The sequence below is a fragment of the Primulina huaijiensis genome, chromosome 11 (assembly GCF_012295235.1).
Source record: "Primulina huaijiensis isolate GDHJ02 chromosome 11, ASM1229523v2, whole genome shotgun sequence".
NCBI classification, from domain to species: domain Eukaryota; kingdom Viridiplantae; phylum Streptophyta; class Magnoliopsida; order Lamiales; family Gesneriaceae; genus Primulina; species Primulina huaijiensis.
The window spans coordinates 20562446-20583870 of NC_133316.1; the positions used below are offsets into that span (position 1 = coordinate 20562446).

Here is a 21425-nt window from a genome sequence, read left to right on the forward strand (position 1 = left end):
TGAGTTGGATGTTTTCGGATTTGGAGTCAGACTAAGTTGGTCTCGATATATGACCCAAAAAAATAATCGGCTTCGGGTATATTTATTTTTTTAAAAATAATTAATATTTTTCATATTTTTATATATTGTATGTTTTTTTAAAAAATTTTGTATATTTATATAAAAAAATTTCATTATTTAATATTGTTTTGTGCATTTTTTTTAAAAAAATTGTTTATTTGATTTAGATATATTTTTAATTTTCTACGATTCGAATTTCAAATTTAAATAATATATTAGACATGTTTTGTTATTATGTGTTTAAATTAAAATATTATTTTTTTGAATTTTTATTTAATTATTTTTAAAAAATCAAAATCAGCTCGAGTCGGGTTCAGATTGGGAGTTTTCGAGTTGGACAGTTTTTTAATAGTGTCATGTGCCCACTTGATCCACCCGAATTGACACCTCTAATGAGACACACTTAACATATGGAGGATAACTACACAGATTAAAACACATTTTCTAAATTTAAGTCGTTTTCATCCGTTCTTGATTGTTATATGTTATAAATCATAAGAGAAAAGAGAGATAGATAGACATAATTCATACGATAAGAGAGAGAGAATTCACGAGTTAATATTCAAATAAAAATTTTATTGAACTCAATCGCTCTATTGAGAAATAACATAATACAAATATTTATTGATATTATCTTTCTCTATTTATCTAGATCACAACATTTTCAAATCCTAAGTAAATAAAGATAATTATCTACAATATGAATATGTTTATAACAAGACTTTCATTATTTTTAATTATGTAGTGTGACCATATTAATTTCAGTCTAACTACTTAGTTCAAAACTTGTCCGAACTAAAATGGAAAGTAACTTTTATGAATATATTTAGGATTCCCAAATCACACTACCTTGATGCCCAATGTGCGATCATAATTCACAAGTAATGAAATCAACTTTCCACAACTTTTGGCCTAAAACTGATTTATACATTTCTTTGTATGAACCTACTTAACTACAACAAATACCATCATCAAACCGTAACATCTCATCAAACTTAGCAACAACCGGTCCAACAATCTGATACTCTGATTCGTCGGTCCAGTCTTGCAAGTTGCGTCGAAGAATCTAAATCCTTCAGCAGCAAGAAAACCAGCTTTCTAAGAATACTGCAGCGTAGTAGTTTAGCTACGCCAAATATTTTGCTTCTTAGTTTCGAACCAGGCTCCATCGTTGAGCATGTCTTCAGCATCAGTCTCCATTCCGAGCTTAGAAAGGGCCAGAGCTTGCATGTAAAAGGCTGTAGGCCACTCAGGCAAGCAAACTTGAGCCTGCATAGCGTCTCTCAATGCTAGTTCAGGTTGGCCTACCATCAAGTAGGAAAACGCCCGCCTCACAAAAACCGTGCCAGATGGAACAGACATCATTGATAGTAGCTGTGGATAGATGATCAGTTGAAACGGTTACAGGTTAGAGTTTTGCAGAACTTTAAAGCTGTAAAAATATAGTGAGGATAGAAGACAACTCATACAGAATTTTACGTGGTTCAATCATAAAGAACTTGGATCATGACACGATGGCCAAAGTATTGAAACTCTATCAATTCTTATTTGTTTGTGATATTTCTATACGTGAAAAAATATATATTAGTTTTTAGTATAAATATGGTAGGAAATTTTCCTATAACTAACCAACAATCAGATTATGTTAAATATATTGTTCTTTAATTTCTAACAGAAACATTAGAATGAACCGCTTATGAAATGTATTATCAGCTATTAACCCTTGAAAGAACTTTTAACCACTGCATTAGGGATGCTAATAGATGAACACTGAAAACCTGACCAGTGAGTTCAGACTCTTCGTTTGCAAACCATACACGATGATTAGCTTTGGTTTAAAAACCAACTATTTGGAGGAATTTATGAAGTCTCCTGCAGAAAGAAGGCTACACCATCAAACCAAATAAATGAGAGGAAAAAAAAAGAGAAACCTTGGAGTAGAAGTCAATTGCATTCTTGAAATCTTTGTCCCTGAATGCAATATCGCCAAATTTCTTCGTATTTAGCATATCCTGAACTTGTTGTGTCCATTCTTGGAAAGAAAGCTTCACCAATTACAACATAAAGTAAGCGTGCATGATACAAAAAATTTCCTCTCACAAACAGTAAACAGGAATAGATAACAAAAACATGTATTCAAAAGAGACACCTATACAAACACGAGTGTGTGCCAACTTATATTGAAAAACATAAGATGACTTTAATTTGTTTTAATCATGTGTAGAACTTATTGTTATCAAACCACAAAAATTATAGTTGACGATCACGGTACCAATCAATTTTTTTAAACCATACAAGAGGTCCATACACCATATTTCAATTGTAGCGCCACAAAATCGAAAATTATTAGTTCCCAACAAAAATAGAGCGGGAAAATAAGCTGACCTCATTGTCTGCACCCTCTTCATCTTTATAGCCTGTTTTGAGCAAGATGTCATGAACGGCGGTAAGGTCAATCCTCGCGCAAGCCTTTCCAAGCGGAGAAAACATGGTCGGGAGAACCACTGGGGTTCTTGTTAAACCCATTAGTATATGTGATGCAACCTAGAAGAGCAGAGAAAAACATTATCTTTGTAAGTCAATCTTGTACATTAAGCTCAGTAGCTGCTCCCAGTTGAAATTTAAAACGGTAGAATTACAATGAAGAGAACTCAATGAGTATTTACACTAATTGCCCACGAAAGCATACACCAGTGATCAAAGGGCTAAAACTTTATTACTCTTAGTTTAGAATATAAATTCACCTCTTTACAAAGAGAAAAATATATTGAATGCATATAACAGAAGAGCTTCCCCAACAATAAAATCATATAAAAATATGATAAATCTGGATAATATCATGTTCCAGAATTGAGAGATAAAACATATCCTTTACGTTTTCCCATGCTTCATAACTGCAGAAAGAGATGCCGAAAGAAGAGTAGAAAATGGCAATAATGAGAGAATATTCATTTCAAGCTACTAACCTCATCAAAAAGAACTCTGTAAGCATTTAAGTCGTGATAGATTTTGTGATTTTCAGAATTGCAGTGGTCAAGAGCTTGTCCTATGTGATATGAAACTCTCAAACGCATTTCCCATGGCAAAGGCTGTTTATCCCCTACAACCCAACATGTAAGAACACAGTAAGAGACAGCAAAAGAAATTAAATAACTGTGTTTTGGTAAAATGTCTTCGAAATAGAGTGGCATCATGTCCAATCAGGGGGATCGGCTAACTGAGAATAAGTCATGGAATCAAATAATAGAAATAGAAATTGATGTTCAGAAGCATATCAGTCAAGAGAAAAAGAAACATAATCATACGGTGAAAGAGATGCTTTGAAAGTGTATCATTGGGCATATATTCGGCAACTAACAGGCGTTCATCCCCTTCTGCACAACAACCAATCATGTTCACTAATCTCTTATGTCTAACCTTGCCAACTTCAGCAGCTTCTACCTGCAAATGAATCAGATCAAGAGCATCATTATTGACAATGTGATTTCAAAGTCTACCAAAATATTCCTGAAAACAGATTTCCATAAACATAATTGTCATTATAAACAATCAAGTGGTTTAGTCAAATAGAGCTCGTCTGTCGAAGATAACTGGTTTAAATTGATTGCATAGAACTGCAAAGTATGCTTCCAAAACAGACAAATCTATATGAAAATTAAACCATATTAGATAACAAATAAGTTATTCAGTCCCAATAGATAAAAACGGGACCATAAATCCATTTTTTGGGAGGTACCTGTAACAAAACTCAATAAATTTCAATAACTCAAAATAATTCCACCCATAAAAATTTACAACCATCATACCCCAATATGCAACAGAAAATAGTATAATTGATACTAATTTATTACTGATAAGGTGACAAAGAAATCTAACAATACGAGACATCAAGTCAAACTGTCAAATTACTAAAGACCTACTTTCAGACCATCTTAAAGAACTCGGTAATAAACATTACGCAGACGTGAATAAAAGAAGAGATTAACCTCCTTAAGATGAAGAGAACTCACCACAAACTGCTGAGCATCAGGCCAAGACTGCTTTGAGAAGCGCTTAATAGCAACAAGCTGATTACTTCGAAGTTTCCCCCTATAGACAACGTTAGGTGCCTTCTCCCCACTCTCGGAAACTATCAGCTCGCTGATGAATCCATTTGTTGCTGCACGAAGTTCTGCAAGCCCAAATTCCTTGAATGCAGGGACTTGATCTTGATCCACTGGGTCACCATTCCCTTCAAAAAAACATTTAAAGATCATACAAGAACACGTATATCCTCCAGTTTTTATACATGTAAACAGTAGGACATTATGCAACAAATATTGTGTACATGCCAAACAAACTATAACTGCAAACCTATCATGCAGAAACTTATGTCAAGGAGAATGAATTCAAAAAGGAACGAATGTGATTTTATGAGTTCCAAACTGAAACAAATGTTGAACGTGACTCTAAGCAAGTAGGCATGGGTCAGTCACACAAATGAGTCGGCTCAAAATCCTTCTCTTTTTTCTCCTGCAAGACTAGCATCTCTATGTATATTATAGCATTCACCCATTTCTGCAAATCTCCCCCAGAAACAAAATATAAGTTTAGACCCAATTTCCACACAAACTAGCTGTAACTGATACGAGATATGCCAAATCAATTACGACGCAAAGACCTTGTACACTAGTAAAATCATTACTCACTAATAACTAACAATGTGGGAATCAACATAATCTCCTGAACCACATAAATACACACACCAAAAATCCAATCAAAACAGACTGCTGAGAAGAACAAAACAAAGAAAAATAAAGAATACCCAGATCCGGTTTTGAGTCGGGTTGTGAAGATTCCTGATCAGGGGAGCGGACATTGGCAGTTTTGGACTGCAAACAGCCCATCTTCAGCCCGCTCACATTCACACACACTCTGACACGCGCGTCTGCGTGTATGATATGTATCCCTACAATTTCAGAGCAAGAATCTTGACGGGTTTACAGAAACAAGACTAAAAAATTTGTTCCCAACAAGTGTCTATGAAAGCAGAGAGACTTCAATGTGTGTGTGTGTGTGTGAGTGTGATGGATGATTGGAATTTGGAACAGTGAGAGCACAGAAGGCAGGGGGAGTGGGACTTGGTGTCACCTGATAAGTGGATCATTGCCACGTGATGACACTGCCAAGATGTTAATATCTTACACTAGTCTAATTATGTAATTATTATAAGCAAACTATAAAAAAAATTTGTTTTTATTTATTGAAGGATGACATCTCATATTTTTTTAATTAATAAATTAATTAAAATCATATAACTAAATCAATTTTAGTTATTTTTCTAAAAAATATTTAATTATTTTCAATATAAAAACATGTTGAAATTACGAAAAAATCTTTGCAAATACTAACCATATATATGTATAAAATAAATTAAAAAATATTTAAATTTCAATATAATTTTTAGTTTAGATGGTATCATAATTCTTCTGACATTACATTTAAAAAAAAGGTATATTTTGGTTGGGTTCGGTCTTTTATGGGTTCGATTTTACTTATATAAATTTATCGGTTTGGTTCGTAAAAAAATGTTATATCGGTTCAGTTATTGAATAGTTTTGTTCGATCGGCAAGAGCTGTGATTGCAAATAAAAAACCACAAGGACCGCCATTCAAAGTAATTTATTTAATTAAAAGGACCGGCCGGTCTCTTGTTATTTTGCTTTTAAAATTAAATGGACCGGATTTACCAATTTCGGTTCCTTGTTATTATCGGTATGGGAGGTAAGTTCGAAAACTCTTTGACCTGTTTGCCCCTCTTCTCTTTTCTGTTTTCTCTTCTCCCCCAAACCCCAATTTCGTGGCCATGTTTGGCATCTATTCCTTCGAATTCAGGTAAAACCTTCTCTTTTGTGCACAAATGTGTCCGATGAATTCACAGTTTTTCGGAGATTAGTTTACCCGATTATGTATGGGCATGTACCCAGAAATTTTGGGAAGATATTAAGCTATCTGTCTTCATTTTGAGTTAAATTAGCTGAAAATGGCCATGCTTGTGAGGAAAGTCCAAAACTTGAAAGCTGTAGTGCGAGTAGCCTCGGAAAATCCGATTCTAATAGCATTCTTGAAACACCTCCGAAATTCCCCGGTCGCATGTTTTGAAGAATCGCTTCAAAAACCCTACTCGACGGATTCATCGAAATTTCCTGAATATCAAATGCCCACGGTCACGTGGGGAGTAATTCAAGGCCGGAAGGAGAAGTTAGTGTCAAGGGTTATTGTTTGCGACTACTTGAAATCTATAGGGATAATCCCAGATGAATTGGAGGGACTTGAATTGCCCTCCACGGTCGAGGTAATGCGCGAGAGAGTCGAGTTTTTGCAGAAAATAGGCATCACTATCGATGACTTTAATGAATACCCGTTAATGCTAGGTTGCAGTGTGCGTAAGAACATCATTCCGGTTTTGGGATACTTGGAAAAGATTGGGATTCCTAGGGGAAGAATGGGCGAGTTTGTGAAAAATTATCCTCAATGCTTACATGCTAGTGTAGTGGTGGAGCTTGCTCCAGTTATTAGGTGTTTACGTGGGCTTGATGTGGAAAAACAAGATATCGGGTATGTATTGATGAAATATCCAGAACTTTTAGGTTTTAAGCTTGAAGGAACGATGAGTACTTCGGTTGCTTATTTGGTTAGTATAGGGGTTAACCCTCGGGATATTGGACCAATGGTGACTCAGTATCCATATATCTTGGGGATGCGAGTCGGGACAATGATAAAACCACTTGTCGAGTATTTAGTCTCGTTGGGTTTACCGAAGAAGGTTTTGGCAAGAATGTTTGAGAAGCGGGCATATATTCTTGGTTATAATCTTGAAGAAACTGTGAAACCAAACATTGATTGTTTGATGAGTTTTGGTGTTCGGAGAGAAGCACTTCCTTCAATTATTGCACAATATCCACAAATTATTGGACTCCCTTTGAAAGCAAAATTATCATCACAACAATTCTTTTTCAATTTGAAGCTCAAGATCAGTCCTGATGGATTTGCTCTAGTGGTCGAGAAAATGCCGCAGATCGTTAGCCTTAACCAAAAGGTGATTATGAAACCTGTAGAATTCCTTATTGGACGCGGTATTTCTCCCGATGATGTAGCAAAAATGGTCGTTAAGTGTCCTCAATTAGTTGCTCTACAAATCGGCCTTATGAAAAACAGTTATTATTATTACAAGACTGAAATAGGAAGGCCAGTGAAAGAGCTTGTCGAGTTTCCTGAATACTTGACTTACAGCTTGGAATCAAGGATTAAACCAAGGTACCAGAGATTACAGAGCAAGGGGATTAGATGTTCTTTGGCTTGGTTCCTTAACTGTAGTGATCAGAGGTTTGAAGAGAGATTACAAGGAGAATATATAGATGCAGAGAGCACGGGTCCAACCTTTTTTATGGGTGGCAAGTTAGAGCTTCCAGGAAGTGAGATTGTATCAGAAGAAGAGGATGACAGTGACGATGAAATACTCTATAGACGCACTGTTTCTTTGTAGCAATATTTACTTTGATTCAGCATTTCTTTTTTTGCTTACATCACCTCTAATATGCTCATACCGTTAGAGATACATTAAGTTTACTGTTGCTCGCTGTTAATATGTCCTATGCTATGTGCAATCAGTTCTTAATTTATCTTCTGTTACCATTTTTGTTTTGTTTGGTTCAAGAGATACTTTAGTGTTTGAGCTCGAATTGATTGCAGAGCTATGCTATTTCGTGTATTTGTAGACTATTCATGGAGCTTGTGCAAGGTGGTTCTAGGATTTTAAGCTTCTGGTCTTATTTCTGCTTCTATTTCCTTATTTTTTGTTCTGGAGGCTGGATCCTTTGCAAGGGGGTATTGTTTTCTTCATAACATACTAGATTTTCTCAGAGGATGCATATTCTGGTTCCTGTTACATCATTTGAATCATTTATATTTATTAATGAATTTTATTTCTTATAAAAAGTATCATAAAATGGTTTCTCAGATTTTTATTTCATGTTTGAAAGTGTTTTCTTGCATCATTATTTTTTTTATCTGCTTTGAAGCAAAATTTGCCACCAAATCGAAAGAAAAAACTCAAAATCTATATTTTCTGATTGTGGTGTACTGTTTTAAACAAAGCACCTTGAAAAATAACATATGTATCCAAACACCGCTATTTCTTTGGGTTAGGCCATCGGCAATGTATTAGAGTTTCGAATTATATCTATAATTCTTGAATTTGAGTTAGCTCATTTTTTCAAGGAATTGAACTTGAAATTTACCCACCCTCATTTAGTTTTGAGTAGGTCTTTTGTGAGACGGTCTTACGAATTTTTATCTGTGAGATCGGTCAATCATTCTGATATTCACGATAAAAAGTAATACACTTAGCATAAAAAGTAATATTTTTTCATGTATAACCCAAATAAGAGATCCGTCTCACAAAATACAACCTCTGTGAGACCGTCTCACACAAGTTTTTGCCTTTAGTTTTAGCTTTTATAGCAGATTTAAAGTTCGGAAGAATGATTTTAGCTACAAAAATAAGAATACTTGTTGATTTTTCACTTTTACTTTCTAATTACCTTCAGAGAAAATATTTTTTTTCCTAGGAATATCATAAATCTTAATTTAAAATCAAAATTCTTGGAAACATCGGATCACCACTACAATTTACACATTATATTGAGGACTACAAAATTATTTTCTAATTAACATTTTTGTGTAATTTTATTTTTGAAACGTTAGTCTTTTTAAATTTTATAATTATAATATAATATATTGGGTTGGTTTCAAATTAAAAATGTAGGCCCTTGGAATTAAATAATATTTTGAAAATGTAGTTGGACTGAGATGGAAGTCCATTCCGTATAAGTGAATAACCTGAGAGACAGCTCAACTAATCAGAAAAACCACGACTTTTATAAATGCCGCTGATTTATCTATCTACCTGTCAGCTGCATTAATATTTAATTTAGATTATTTTTATAATTTCATAATATAATATTTAATTTAGATTATTTTTATAATTTCATAATATAATATTTAATTTAGATTATTTTTATTATTTCAAAATATTTTTCAGGTTTAATTTAGATTTTTTTAAATCATAAAAATAATCTAAATTAAATATTAATGCAGCTTGAAAAATGCTTAATCGTGTATAATATATACAGCGATAAAATATTTGATTTGCGATAAAATATTTGATTTTGCGGATATATGTTATTGATGCGAATCAGGTTCATTAATATTATTTGTTTAAAAAATGTTTTCAAAAAAAATTTAAAATAATACTTAATATTGTATGCTGCATATGTAATTTCTTTTTATAAAACAAACTCTTGTGAAACAATATCATAGCTTAATTTTGTGACGCGGGTTTTTTTATTTAGTTCATCCATGAAAATATTATGTTTTATGCCAAAAATATTATTTTTAATTATAAATATGGAAAATTTTAATTCACTTGAACTGTTTTCTTAAAATTCAAATAAAAGAGTACAAGAAAATTAAAAGAGAAATTCAAAAAGGATTCAAATTGATATTAAATTACCCTCAATAAACATGTCTATTACCCTCAATAATCAGAAATGTTTGGCACTCAATGCATGCAATACTCAGTTAATGCATAATATAATTCTGTCAAAAGCATCTGGTGTATAATTTGTCTCTTTGACTGCATTTTTTGAATTTTAAATTATAAATAATGCAATGTTGCATATTATATTGGAAACCAAATTTGTTATATTTATCTTACTAAATTTATGTACTCAAAAATTGAACTCTGAAATGACTTTTCTTTTCATCACTATCTTTGAGTTGAATCCTTCCAAGATGTCACAGACGTTTAAACTTAGATTTGTACGATGTTATGAACTACCTACATATGGAAACAACAAGAACAATGAGACGTTAAGTTTGAAATCTTTCTTTCATGATCGAGAAGTAAATAATATTATTCTACAATTTATGCAAAATTTTAATTATTACGCATTTGCTAATATGATAATTTTCTTCTATTACAAAGTTCACGATACATGGAAGTATAAAATGTCCCGTAATGGAAAAGATTAAACCAAATCTAAAATAAATACGCATCTTTATAAGTGGACACCTTATAAAACTTATTGACATTGTTTTGTAATAAACATTATGGAGAGATTTTGTGGATACAATCACAAACAATTTGGATAAAAGATATAGATGAAGCAGTTGTTGTTATCATTCAAATGTGTCGAACATGTACTATGTCACAAAATTGTTTGTGAATAGGGATTTTGACGAAATTACTCAATTTTGAAAAAAGTATTTCTCATTAATTTTTTTTTGAATTTGATATAAAAATATTTATTTATCACATGTTAAAAATTAATAATATATATAGTTTCTCAGAAATTAAAGAATTAAATATATATTTAAGTTGATGGTCGACATCAATACACTAAATACGATAACCATCATGTCATCGCCTTATAATAACACAATCTAAAAATTTAATATATGATAGTGATTATCAGACAAAAAAATTAATCGACATACGTTATATTTAAAAAAAATTTCAAAATGAGCGAAAAAATAGTTTATTATTATTTTTTTATAATTATATTATTTTTTGCAATTTAAATATCTATTCATTTTTTTATAATAATTAATTTTTAATAATATTAAATACCAGTATATATAATTTGACACTTTTGCTAGATAGTATATTTTATCTTTTCAATAAACAAATGTAGGATGTCTAAAATTCAACTCCCATCGTTCAAGCTATACCATAATTAATGTTTTCAGACCTTCTGGAGGGAGTGGAAGAGTATTTGCTAAATATTATATTTTTGTAAAATTGATTAAATTTCTAGTTTATAAAAAAAAAAAGAAAAAATCATTTAGTATTTGAAAATTTAAAAACACTTTTGATTTGAAAAAAATTATAAAGTTACATCAATTAATTAGCATCGAGGGACAACCAAGAAATCATCAAGTCAAATTTGAGGCCAAGTCAATATTTATTTATTCAATAATATAACTATTTTTTTAAAAAAGTCCATTGATTTTAAATTTATTAACTTTTCTATTCAAGTCAACATTTGTATTTATGTCAAGTGTTGAGTATTTCAATATGTAAATTAAATCGAAACAGTACAATTGAAAACGAAATTGAAAAGAATATAAATATTTATAAATCACTATGTTATCCATATATATATTTATTTATCTATTCATACAATTTTTGTCTTATCTCTTTTCACGAACGTACATATTATGCTTTAAATGATATTTCAACGTTTAGTTTATCTTATCTTACGAAATATAAAGTTTTATTTAAATGATAGGATACGAGGATTAGTTAAAAACATGACATTTTTATTTAAATATATTGACAAAAATTTAATCTTTATTCTTCCAACATTTGATTTAGTGTGAAACTAAATAATTTATTAATTTGTTATTGCAGGAAACAACATCATGGGGTTAAACAGAAATTAACATAAAATATCGGGCAGAATTAATAATATTATCTTCAGCAAAAAGTATTCAAAATTATCGGACTTTTCAAGGGCTTCCTTTTCCATTCTACACTTGCACAGCCTGCAAAATTGCAATTGCGAGTGCAAGCAATCTACAAGAGTTTTGGCTTTGTTTTTGATTTTTTCCTTTCAAATCTCTTGCTTAAGCCGTCAAGAATTCAGACATTTCCTATGTTTATAGAGGCTTGAAAATCTTCTTTGAATTAATTAAATAAAGAAAAATATGGATATTCCTGAAGATTTTAGATGTCCCATTTCAACGGAGCTCATGAAAGATCCTGTAACGATCTCTACGGGCGTCAGCTACGAGAGGAAAAACATCGAAAAATGGTTTTACGTTTACAAGAAGACGACATGTCCTGCAACAATGCAGATGGTCGAGGTTTTTGACGTGACTCCAAATCATACTCTCAAGAATTTGATATATGCATGGTGTATCTCAAAAGGATATCAGAAACCTGGTTTTATTGGGCCCGTTTCGAGTAAACACGATGAATTGGTCTCGATTCTTGGAACGATTGACTCCACACCGTTTAAGGTAAGTTGTTTGCGAAAACTCTGGGATATTCTTGAAATGAGTGATGAGTTTAAGGAAGATTTCAAGGCATCAGGAGGAGTGGAGGCTCTTGTGAAGATAATCACACAGATTTTAGCCGAATCTTTGGATTTCGCAGCGTTCCGAGCTTGTGAGGAGGCTCTAGGAGTTTTGAATCAGGTTCCATTTTCAGAAGAAGATGAGAGGATCCTTAATATCTTGATGAGACCTGAGTGCATGAAATCCATGGCGATCATGCTTCAGAGAGGCAGTTTAGAAGCAAGATTTTGCACGATTTCAGTGTTTCAAAAGATTTCAAGATCAGATTATCAATGGAATGTTCATGTTGCAGAAGAAAATGGGATCGATTTCTTTAAAACATTGTTAGACATTTTATCTGATGAAAATTGTACTAAAGCAAGTTCTTGTTCTTTGCAAGTGTTGGTAGAAATCTTGGATTCGTCAAAAAAAGCCAGGTTAAAATCCATCGAAGCTGGAGCGATTTGTACACTGGTCGAACTTCTCCCGGATTCGAACAGATGGAAATGTGAGAAAATCATGTATTTGATGAAGTTAATGTGCGAATGTGCGGAAGGGAGATTGGCTCTTGTTGAACATGGAATGGGGATTGCTGCTGTTTCGAAGAAGATGATGAATGTGTCGAATCTTGTTACTAAAATTGGTGTGAAGATTCTTTGGTTGATCTTAAATTATCATGCGAGTGAAAGGGTTTTGGAAGAAATATTGGTTTGTGGAGCGGTGGGAAGATTGCTGTCGCTGTTACATATCGACGGCGGTGTCAGTGGGCAGACCACGGAAAGGGTCGTGAAAATCTTGCAGTTGCACGGCGGAAGGTGGCGGCGTTATCCTTGTTTTCCTATTGAGTTCAAGAAATAACATTGGTGTTAACGCGAAAATCATCATCATTATTATTATATAATTAAGTAAAAAGGGGAAAATGGTGTACTATTTTTTTAAATAAAATGTTGTAGTATTTTTAAAGTTGGAAATGTGGAATATGTCATATTTCACTTATATAGTCGATTTTTTTGCCCCTTGTGATCAAAGTGTTTTGACACTGTGAACTTTGTTTTTCAGACATCTATGTAGGGGTGGGTACGGTACGGTATACCGTACCGAACTACGGTACCGTATACCGTACCGAAAATATCGGTATGGAAAAATCCATACCGATACCGATACCGAAAATTCGGTATACCGAATGTTCGGTATACCGAATTTTCGATATGAAAAAGTTCATATCGGATATCGTACCGACACCGAAAAAATATCGGTATACCGAAAAAATGTCGGTATACCGAAAATATTTTCGGTATACCGATCTTAAATTTAAAAAAAAAATAAAAAAAATTTATTTTCGGTATTTCGGTATATACCGAAATACCGAAAAAAAAAATTTAATTACCGATACCGATACCGAAAATTTCTACCGTACCCGAAATTTTCGGTATATTGATTTTTTCGGTAATTTCGGTATTTTTTCGGTACGGTATTTCGGTATTTCGATATTTCGGTATATTTTCCCAGCCCTACATCTATGTATACCCATGATCTATGTTCTATAAGTAATGTAAAAGGATATTAAATATTAGAGATGTAAATGGGTCGAATTAAATCTGACCTCGTATTAAACCCACATCGAATGGGTTGCAGGTCAGGTTTAAATCTGATCAAAAGGTTCTAAAAGCATGTCCGACGGGTAACAAGTTTTAATAAATCCGTCTTGATATATATAAGAAGTTAATAATTATTTATTATATTTAATAATTTATTTATTTTTGTTGTGAAGAAGTCTTAAAAATTGAAAAAAATTACGTTTATCAGGTTTGTAGGGTCCAACTCGAATTAGACTTGCGGGTTTGGGGCATTGCACGTCTTGGTTCGATTTTTTCTTAGCGGGCCGATTCCTGATTTGGCCAAACTTGCTCAGACCACACACACATACACTTTTACTCTAACTATTTTAGAGGATATTTAAATATTTAATTTCATTATTATTTTTTTGATCCTACTAAAACCTGCTCAAGTCACTCCATATTTTACATAGAAAAAAATCTAAATAAAACTTTTTTTTTAAATCGAATAACTCTTCTAAATTGAAATAATTTCGTGTTAATTATTTAGTATTATTTGATCAAATTAAAAATAATAATAACACGTGCAACGCGTAAGTATGTTTTACTAGTACGTAATATGTGGCTTGGATAAATGCAATATTCAAACCATGTCAGTAGTGCCTCCATAAGTTTGAGTTTTGGAAAGGTTTAATTCATACATTTAAAGTGGGAAAAAAATCATATGAAGCCAAGAAAACATGATGTACACACAGAAATTATCGGATACTTAAAATGGCAAAAAAAAAATAAAATTAGACAATATAAATATTTTTTTTTTATCACAATTCAATAAAATAATTTGTGTTGAGTCGTCATGCATGGAACCTATAGGCTATAGTATGGCTTTTTATATTTTAAATTAAATTGTATAATTAGACATCGTTTGAAGTTAAATACATGACAATAATATGGAGATATATAATTTAATCTCATAAAAATATATAATTATTTATAGTTAATATAGTATTTGATTTGATTGATAAATAATAGTTTGTTTGATTGATTAAATTTGAAATATGATGATAAATTACCATTTTATCTTCTTAATAATCAATAAAATTATGTATAAACAATGATATTGTAATTTAAATTTAATAATTTGCTTGAAATAAGATAAATAATTAGTAGATGAATAAATAATATGATTAATTAAACATATATGAGATAAGACAAGATAAATTATTAAAGGATTAATTATGTATAACTCCAAATTGTGCCTTATACTATAGTTTGATCACTTTATACAAGTAATAGGTTTCCTGTTAGAGACGAGTCAACCATGCTCATATTTATAACAATAAGTCATATTTTTGACATAAAAAATAATATTTTTTCATAAATGTTCAAAATAGAAGATCCATCTCACAATAGGTTTTGTGTTATATAAGAAAGCAATATACTAATTACATCTAATTTTACAATACATATATATGAATTGATCAATTAGAAATTTAGATAATTAATAAAAAAAAAATTTATTTATCATTAAATATTACGGTATGGATTGAGTGCGATAGTAAACGGTGAAAATGATACTTCTACTAATATTTCATTGACAAATATTTGGAATTGAAATGGAAAATATTTGGAAAATACTCTAATTTTTCTTTAATTTGACCCAAATAAGAAGTCCTCCAAAACATGTCAATACGTTATTTCAAACTTCTAACACGAGATTCGGCTGTCTCATCCAAATTCCATGGTCCAACAAAAGAGTTGGTCTCTTGTGAGACAGTCTCACGAATCTTTATTTGTGAGACGGGTCAACCCTACCAATATTCACAATAAAAAGTAATAATTTTTCATAGATGACCCAAATAAGAGCTATGTCTCACAAAATACGACCCGTGAGACCGTCTCACACAAGTTTTTGTCCCAACAAAACATATTTATTTATTTTTCCAAATTTTCAATTCTAACTTTATCTATCTATTTTTGTAATTGCAGCAGAGGGATCGAAGTCGAAAGAACTATCTTTATTATTATTATTATTATAAAATGTCAAATAAAAAACTTTACTCATCTATATTATAATAATATAATACATACGAGGCACTATACTAACCGAATGAAGTCATTAAGTAATTTTAGATTTGTCTAAATACCTTCCATCTTATCAACAATTCCTTATATTTATTTATATTTTAAAATTTTTAAGTGATTATATCATCTCTAACATATAAAAATGACGTTTATATTTTAATACAATCTATAAAATTAAGTTCGCAAAAATATTATTTAACATCAAAAGATTTAATGTGTTTACACGTATCTCGTGCCACGGGACTTTAGTACTATTTAAATGTAAGATTTAGGACAAATTGAATAATCCACACCAAATTAAATAAATTTAGTAATAAAAAAAACTCATCAAAAATAAAACCCAAACACCCTTCCTGTTTTAAAATTCGATGTTTGCGAATTGATACCATTCAGTGATGGAATTAATGGTCTAAAATGTCTAACTGGCGAATGTTTTTTTACATAAAAAAATTACAAGAAAATTTGAAATGGATTATTATTATTATTATTATTATTATTATTATTATTAACATGTAACTGAAAAGTAATTAGTTTTTAAAATTATTAATGGATGATTTAGTCAAAAGTAGGTATTTTTAAAGGAAAGAAAACCTCAATTTCTAACAAGTGTCGTTTGTTTCTACCAAAGAGTGGTGTAAATGAGATCCAATCCCCGACAAACGAGATAGCTATTAATGAAGAAGCCATGCATGCAGGCCTATATATAAATCTATGGTGTAATGCTGTAATCTGCTTCAACTTAAAAAAGATAACACAGAAATTAGTTTCATATTGGTAAAAAGAAATATGCAGGCAATCAAGGAGAAGTTGAACGACATGAGCGCAATGCGCAAAGCCAAGGCCGATGCAAAACAAGAAGAAAAGGTCATTAATTCCTTCAGTCCCAAATGTACTAGAAGCTGGTTTTTTATATTATTTTATTAATTTATACTTATTGTCAAATTTATTAACGATTCTAAATAAATTTTTTTATCATATTAAAACACTCATTAACTACGAGTAAAATTTATTTATTTTTATAATAATTAATAAGCATGCAAATATAGGACTAGTGAGTATCAATTTTTTTGATGTTGTTCTCTGCATTAGCTAAAATATGTCTATGTTATTCTTATATATATTGAGGTGTGATATTTAGCTATGTTTCGAGGATTAATTTAAGTCATTTTTATTTAAATATTGTAATTAAATAAATATTATTATTATTAAATGTTTTTGATGACGTGGCTGCACATTTGTCAAAACGACGTAAATTTGGCGGTCAATGTGGATTTTGATGACTTTTATTAGGAAGAGAGAGAGTTGGCCAAAGCAAGAGTGGAGGTAGCCCACGAGGTGAGACTGGCCCGAGAAGCTGAAGCGGCTATGGATCTCCACGTCAACAAAGCAGTCGGGAAGGTGGAGGAGCATCAGAGAAAGCACCCAAATCCCGACAACGGAACCGCCGCTTTCATGGACACCACCACGCCGGACGCTTACGCTAATGCTCAGCATCCCAATTCCCCGGCGGCATCGCCTGGATATTCAACCAACACTGCGTATGGCAGCGCTCGTGACGGTGACCCACAAGATCCCTATGACTGTGACGGTTTTGATACGACCACCAACGTGGGCTCCGGTGCCACCACCGGAACCGGATACACTCGTAACATGTCCGGCGGCCCGCCCACCAACTTGCGCTGAGCACAACGGCACGATCAGTTTCCTTAGGTTCCGAGATTATATTTCTCTCTAATTTTAAATATTATTATATACATCGGAAAATATTTTTCATCTTTAAAACAAACAGATTCAAATACTTTAATTAATGATTTGATTTTCCCGTGGATTTAATAATTATTTCTTAGATCGTTAAGTGTTATGTCATTTTCTATTTATTGGAGTTTCATTTGTAATCATGGTAATCTCGGAAATATTATTTTTTTAAAGATTCAACTAATACTTTTTTGAGATATGTCTCAACCTGATTATAAACTTATGAAAAATATTATTTTATGTTAAAAATATTAATTTTCATGATAGATATGGTTCAAATTGACCTGTCTCATAAATATAAACCGATGAGATGGTCACACAAAAGACCTATTTTTTAATGATTAAATAAAAATTTAAAAATTATATCGAGAAGAACTGTGCTTGTTTGCAATTTAAAAGATCGGTCACATCATCGTAATCTCTAACAAAAGTGATTAAAGATTTTTTTTTTTTAACAAAAATGTATGAAAAAAATACATGATCGCTGTTTGTATAGATTGCAAATACGTAAAATACCCCAATATTACGATTAATTTCTATCAATTAAGCAAATTAAGGATGAATTATCACTAATTAGAAAGCCAAGCAAAATGTCCAAAACAAGCAAAATTTGACTGGTCGCTAGTTTGAAGATTTATTCATAAGTATTTTAAAATTAAATTAGAACAAAAGGTTTCATGATCGACTGAAACGACATTTATCAAAATCTACAATTTTCAAAATGTTCTTGAAAAAGTTTCCATTTTCAAGAGATAAAATAAATTATTTATTATTATTATCACTCGACAGCTTTGACTCACAAACTTTTCACCACCATATTTCTTTTTGTAAAACATATAATTATCATAACAGATACTTTTGAATATTTTTATAAGTAGCAAGGTTTTGATATGTTGTTTATTTATCGTACTCACGTATGTGTTCATCATTGAAACAACACTCACTTATTAGATGTACAATTTTGATATGCTTCATCACGTCCGATAGATGAGTATCACATCAACGATTAACACAGTTAATAAGCACGGTAGATGAACAACATATCAAGATTCGATCTTGTACGAATTGTATTTGGTGCGACTTTGTGCCTTATTACTTTTAACTCCAAAATATGTTTAGTTTGTTTTGAGGCAAGAGTTGGCAACGATTTAAACAAAAAAAATCATTACATGGGAATTTTTTAAAGAAATTGTATTTTTTTTTTACCATTTTTCAAGATACATTAATGATATCAACTAAAATGCACCTACCTNTATATTTAAAAAGTCATTACATAAAATGTGATAATTACAAAATATCACCTACAAAATGGAACATGCATTTGGATTTTCATCACTAAACAATTGAGGTGCATACACATAATGGATGAAGTAAGGGACCTCCCCCTCCTTGTTTTTAACTTCTATTTTCTCTATTTCCTTAAATTCCCCGACTTTTTTCCCATCCTTCTTCTCTTCTTTTTTCTCTACTTTCTTTTCCTCCTTCTTCTCTTCTTTTTTCTCATCTTTCTTTTCCTCCTTCTTCTCTTCTTTTTTCTCATCCTTCTTCTCTTCTTTTTTCTCATCCTTTTTCTCTTCTTTTTTCTCTTCTTTCTTCTCCTTAGGTGGTATGATTTCAACGTATTTGTGAACCCTTTCGCGCATAAATTTTACGAGTTTTTCGGATTCTATCGCACCTTCGACCGTTATAGTTTGAGCTTTTATGTCCGTTTTTACATTATGTACTCCTGCAAATAAATATAGTTTCAAATTATTTAATGGTTTTCATATGTGATATCAAACTATATGTATAATGGAAAATAAAAGGGTTTGCGTGGGGATAATTTTAAAAAAGAAAATTAGTAATAGTTTGTTACCTTTGTGATTGAGCAATCTCCTACGTGCCTCCTTCTCACATTCATCACAGTGCAAGTAAGCCTTCATAGTAATGGTTTTTATGGTCTCCTTGATCTAATTCAAATTTATTAATTAATAATTAATGATATAAANAAATATAGTTTTAAATTCTTTTGAGAGGATATATAGTTTTAAATTCTTTTGAGAGGATACATGATTGTTTATATATGTCTCAATGTTACGACACAAGAAATTAAATTAAATATTCTAAACAATGAATGTATTAACAAATAAAAGTGGGGAATTATTTACTTTTTTCTCTTCATCCAGTTTGGACTTACTTTCCGAGACAAATTGAACTTTTTTCTTACTCCATTTCTCTAGGCGTGCATGAATCTTCTTTGCATCAATATTAATACCTTTAACTATAATCTCACCATTTTCAAATTTTACATCCACATTTTGTACTCCTGCATAAATAAATAAAAACATTAATACTATTAGAGCTAGCTAGCTACATCTTAAAAAGCGTCATTTATATATATTGTCAAATTTCAGTACTCTTCATGCAATCTTTATTTATTTATTTTTTTTTTCCGATCGTGCTGATGTGACACTGTATAGATTAGAGCCACATCGGCTCTATGTCATCACATCATCAATATCACATCAGCGCTATATCAAAAATAAGACTAAAAAAAAAAAGATAACTGATTAAAATTGAATTTTGACAACATAGATGACCAAAATCGCAAACAAACAAACATAGAAGATCAAATGACAGTTTTTCCTTTTAATTATATGCTTAATTTCAAGAAAAGAAGAAGAAAGAGGATTAATAATTTGATTAAAAACAGACCTGGGATTCCCATGAGAGGCCTTTGAATGTCGACTGCACATTTTGGGCAATGCAAGTAAGCTTTGTAAACAGCAGTGATTACTTCAACTTTCTTTTCTTCTTTTGCCATTTTACTTATTTGATCGTAACCAAACTTTGAATATTAAATGACTGAAATATATATGTAGAACAAATAAAATAGCTTTATTGTATAGAATATATCCAATTCCCTCAGGTTGTTGAGATTTGTTTGGAGTGGTTCATCCATATGTGGAATCTTGCACCACCAAGTATCATTGATTTACATAAAGAAATATTGTTTTAATTTTATAAATTAAAATAAAAACTATTCAAATAAATAAAAATAAAAATAAACAAATATTTAGCACTGTATTACGAGTATTATTTTCTCACTAGATCAAATTTCCATACGTGTAATATAAAAAAAAAAGAAAAAGAAAAAAGAATGTATGCGTGTGTAACGCACGTGCTTCTATGTGAGAGAGAGAGAGGCTTTAATGATAAATTGTTTTGGAAAATTCTTAAAAACCTACTTTTCGATACAATGGAGATTTGAGAATTTTCGTCTAACTGAACAATTTAAAAAGCGAGACTCTAACCCATGATCTTTAGAGGTTTTGGGTAGGGATGATATATTGTACCGAATCTAAAAATTACTGAAAATTTCGATATGTCGACACTTGGTATGCCGAAATATCAGTTATGTATAATTAGCATATCGATTATATCAAAATATTGTGGTATGCCGATATTGTGGTACGATATCGGTATTAACTGTTTTATACCGAAAAATACATTATATTTTTTAAAATTTTAACTTTATTATTTAAAATATTATATATATTTTTAATTAATATATATTATTTCGGTCTTTCTATATATATCAAAAATTTCAAATTTATACCGTTATCGTTTCGGTATTGATATCATACCGTACAGAAAATTTCGATATTTTTCGATACAGTAACCTCGATATACCGAAAATTTATTATTTTTTCTTAACCCTAGTTTTGGGTCCTCATCCTTACCAATAAACTAAGAGGTCTTGATAAATTGTAAAGAATCTACTAACAAATAGTTTCATATACTTTAATAAAATAGTGAATTTAATATACGATTTTTAACCAGATTAATTATAATGCTAAATATTTAAAAAAATTCTTCTTAAAATGT

General features: G+C 31.1%; 5 protein-coding genes across 5 annotated transcripts; 3 read left to right on the plus strand and 2 right to left on the minus strand.

The window, feature by feature from the left end:
* Positions 1–846: 846 nt before the first annotated feature.
* On the minus strand, positions 847–5201 carry LOC140988871 (serine/threonine-protein kinase BSK2-like). Its single transcript, XM_073457946.1, has 7 exons — positions 4865–5201; positions 4071–4291; positions 3366–3501; positions 3027–3160; positions 2446–2604; positions 1992–2105; positions 847–1434 (listed from the first exon to the last, which is right to left on the minus strand). The coding sequence occupies exons 1-7, from the start codon at positions 4944–4946 to the stop codon at positions 1183–1185; spliced, it is 1098 nt and encodes a 365-aa protein (XP_073314047.1). The 5' UTR covers positions 4947–5201; the 3' UTR covers positions 847–1182.
* Positions 5202–5831: 630 nt separating this feature from the next.
* On the plus strand, positions 5832–7871 carry LOC140988992 (transcription termination factor MTERF4, chloroplastic). Its single transcript, XM_073458139.1, has one exon. It carries the CDS (start codon positions 6083–6085, stop codon positions 7583–7585), a length of 1503 nt encoding a protein of 500 aa, XP_073314240.1. The 5' UTR covers positions 5832–6082; the 3' UTR covers positions 7586–7871.
* A 3748-nt stretch (positions 7872–11619) lies between these two features.
* Positions 11620–13131, plus strand: LOC140988240 (E3 ubiquitin-protein ligase PUB23-like). The gene has a single exon (XM_073457248.1). The coding sequence runs from the start codon at positions 11812–11814 to the stop codon at positions 13018–13020; it is 1209 nt and encodes a 402-aa protein (XP_073313349.1). The 5' UTR covers positions 11620–11811; the 3' UTR covers positions 13021–13131.
* A 3380-nt stretch (positions 13132–16511) lies between these two features.
* Positions 16512–17728, plus strand: LOC140989016 (uncharacterized). The gene is made up of 2 exons (XM_073458172.1): positions 16512–16667; positions 17094–17728. Exons 1-2 carry the CDS (start codon positions 16590–16592, stop codon positions 17484–17486), a joined length of 471 nt encoding a protein of 156 aa, XP_073314273.1. The 5' UTR covers positions 16512–16589; the 3' UTR covers positions 17487–17728.
* Positions 17729–18815: 1087 nt separating this feature from the next.
* Positions 18816–20387, minus strand: LOC140989004 (heavy metal-associated isoprenylated plant protein 4). The gene is made up of 4 exons (XM_073458156.1): positions 20253–20387; positions 19706–19863; positions 19414–19507; positions 18816–19284 (listed from the first exon to the last, which is right to left on the minus strand). The coding sequence occupies exons 1-4, from the start codon at positions 20359–20361 to the stop codon at positions 18860–18862; spliced, it is 786 nt and encodes a 261-aa protein (XP_073314257.1). The 5' UTR covers positions 20362–20387; the 3' UTR covers positions 18816–18859.
* Positions 20388–21425: the final 1038 nt, after the last annotated feature.

What these genes read in the sequence shown, in the direction of transcription:
- LOC140988240 (XM_073457248.1), top strand. Translation starts at nt 11,812, where the DNA reads ATGGATATTCCTGAAGATTTTAGATGTCCCATTTCAACGGAGCTCATG.
- LOC140989016 (XM_073458172.1), top strand. Translation starts at nt 16,590, where the DNA reads ATGCAGGCAATCAAGGAGAAGTTGAACGACATGAGCGCAATGCGCAAA. An exon ending in ATGCAAAACAAGAAGAAAAG is followed by an intron (nt 16,668 to 17,093) that starts GTCATTAATTCC and finishes GACTTTTATTAG; the next exon opens with GAAGAGAGAGAGTTGGCCAA.
- LOC140989004 (XM_073458156.1), bottom strand. Translation starts at nt 20,361, where the DNA reads ATGGCAAAAGAAGAAAAGAAAGTTGAAGTAATCACTGCTGTTTACAAA. An exon ending in AACTGGATGAAGAGAAAAAA is followed by an intron (nt 19,508 to 19,705) that starts GTAAATAATTCC and finishes AATTTGAATTAG; the next exon opens with ATCAAGGAGACCATAAAAAC. An exon ending in GAGATTGCTCAATCACAAAG is followed by an intron (nt 19,285 to 19,413) that starts GTAACAAACTAT and finishes ATTTATTTGCAG; the next exon opens with GAGTACATAATGTAAAAACG.
- LOC140988871 (XM_073457946.1), bottom strand. Translation starts at nt 4,946, where the DNA reads ATGGGCTGTTTGCAGTCCAAAACTGCCAATGTCCGCTCCCCTGATCAG. An exon ending in ACAGAGTTCTTTTTGATGAG is followed by an intron (nt 2,605 to 3,026) that starts GTTAGTAGCTTG and finishes CTGCTCTTCTAG; the next exon opens with GTTGCATCACATATACTAAT. An exon ending in AAGAGGGTGCAGACAATGAG is followed by an intron (nt 2,106 to 2,445) that starts GTCAGCTTATTT and finishes TAATTGGTGAAG; the next exon opens with CTTTCTTTCCAAGAATGGAC.
- LOC140988992 (XM_073458139.1), top strand. Translation starts at nt 6,083, where the DNA reads ATGGCCATGCTTGTGAGGAAAGTCCAAAACTTGAAAGCTGTAGTGCGA.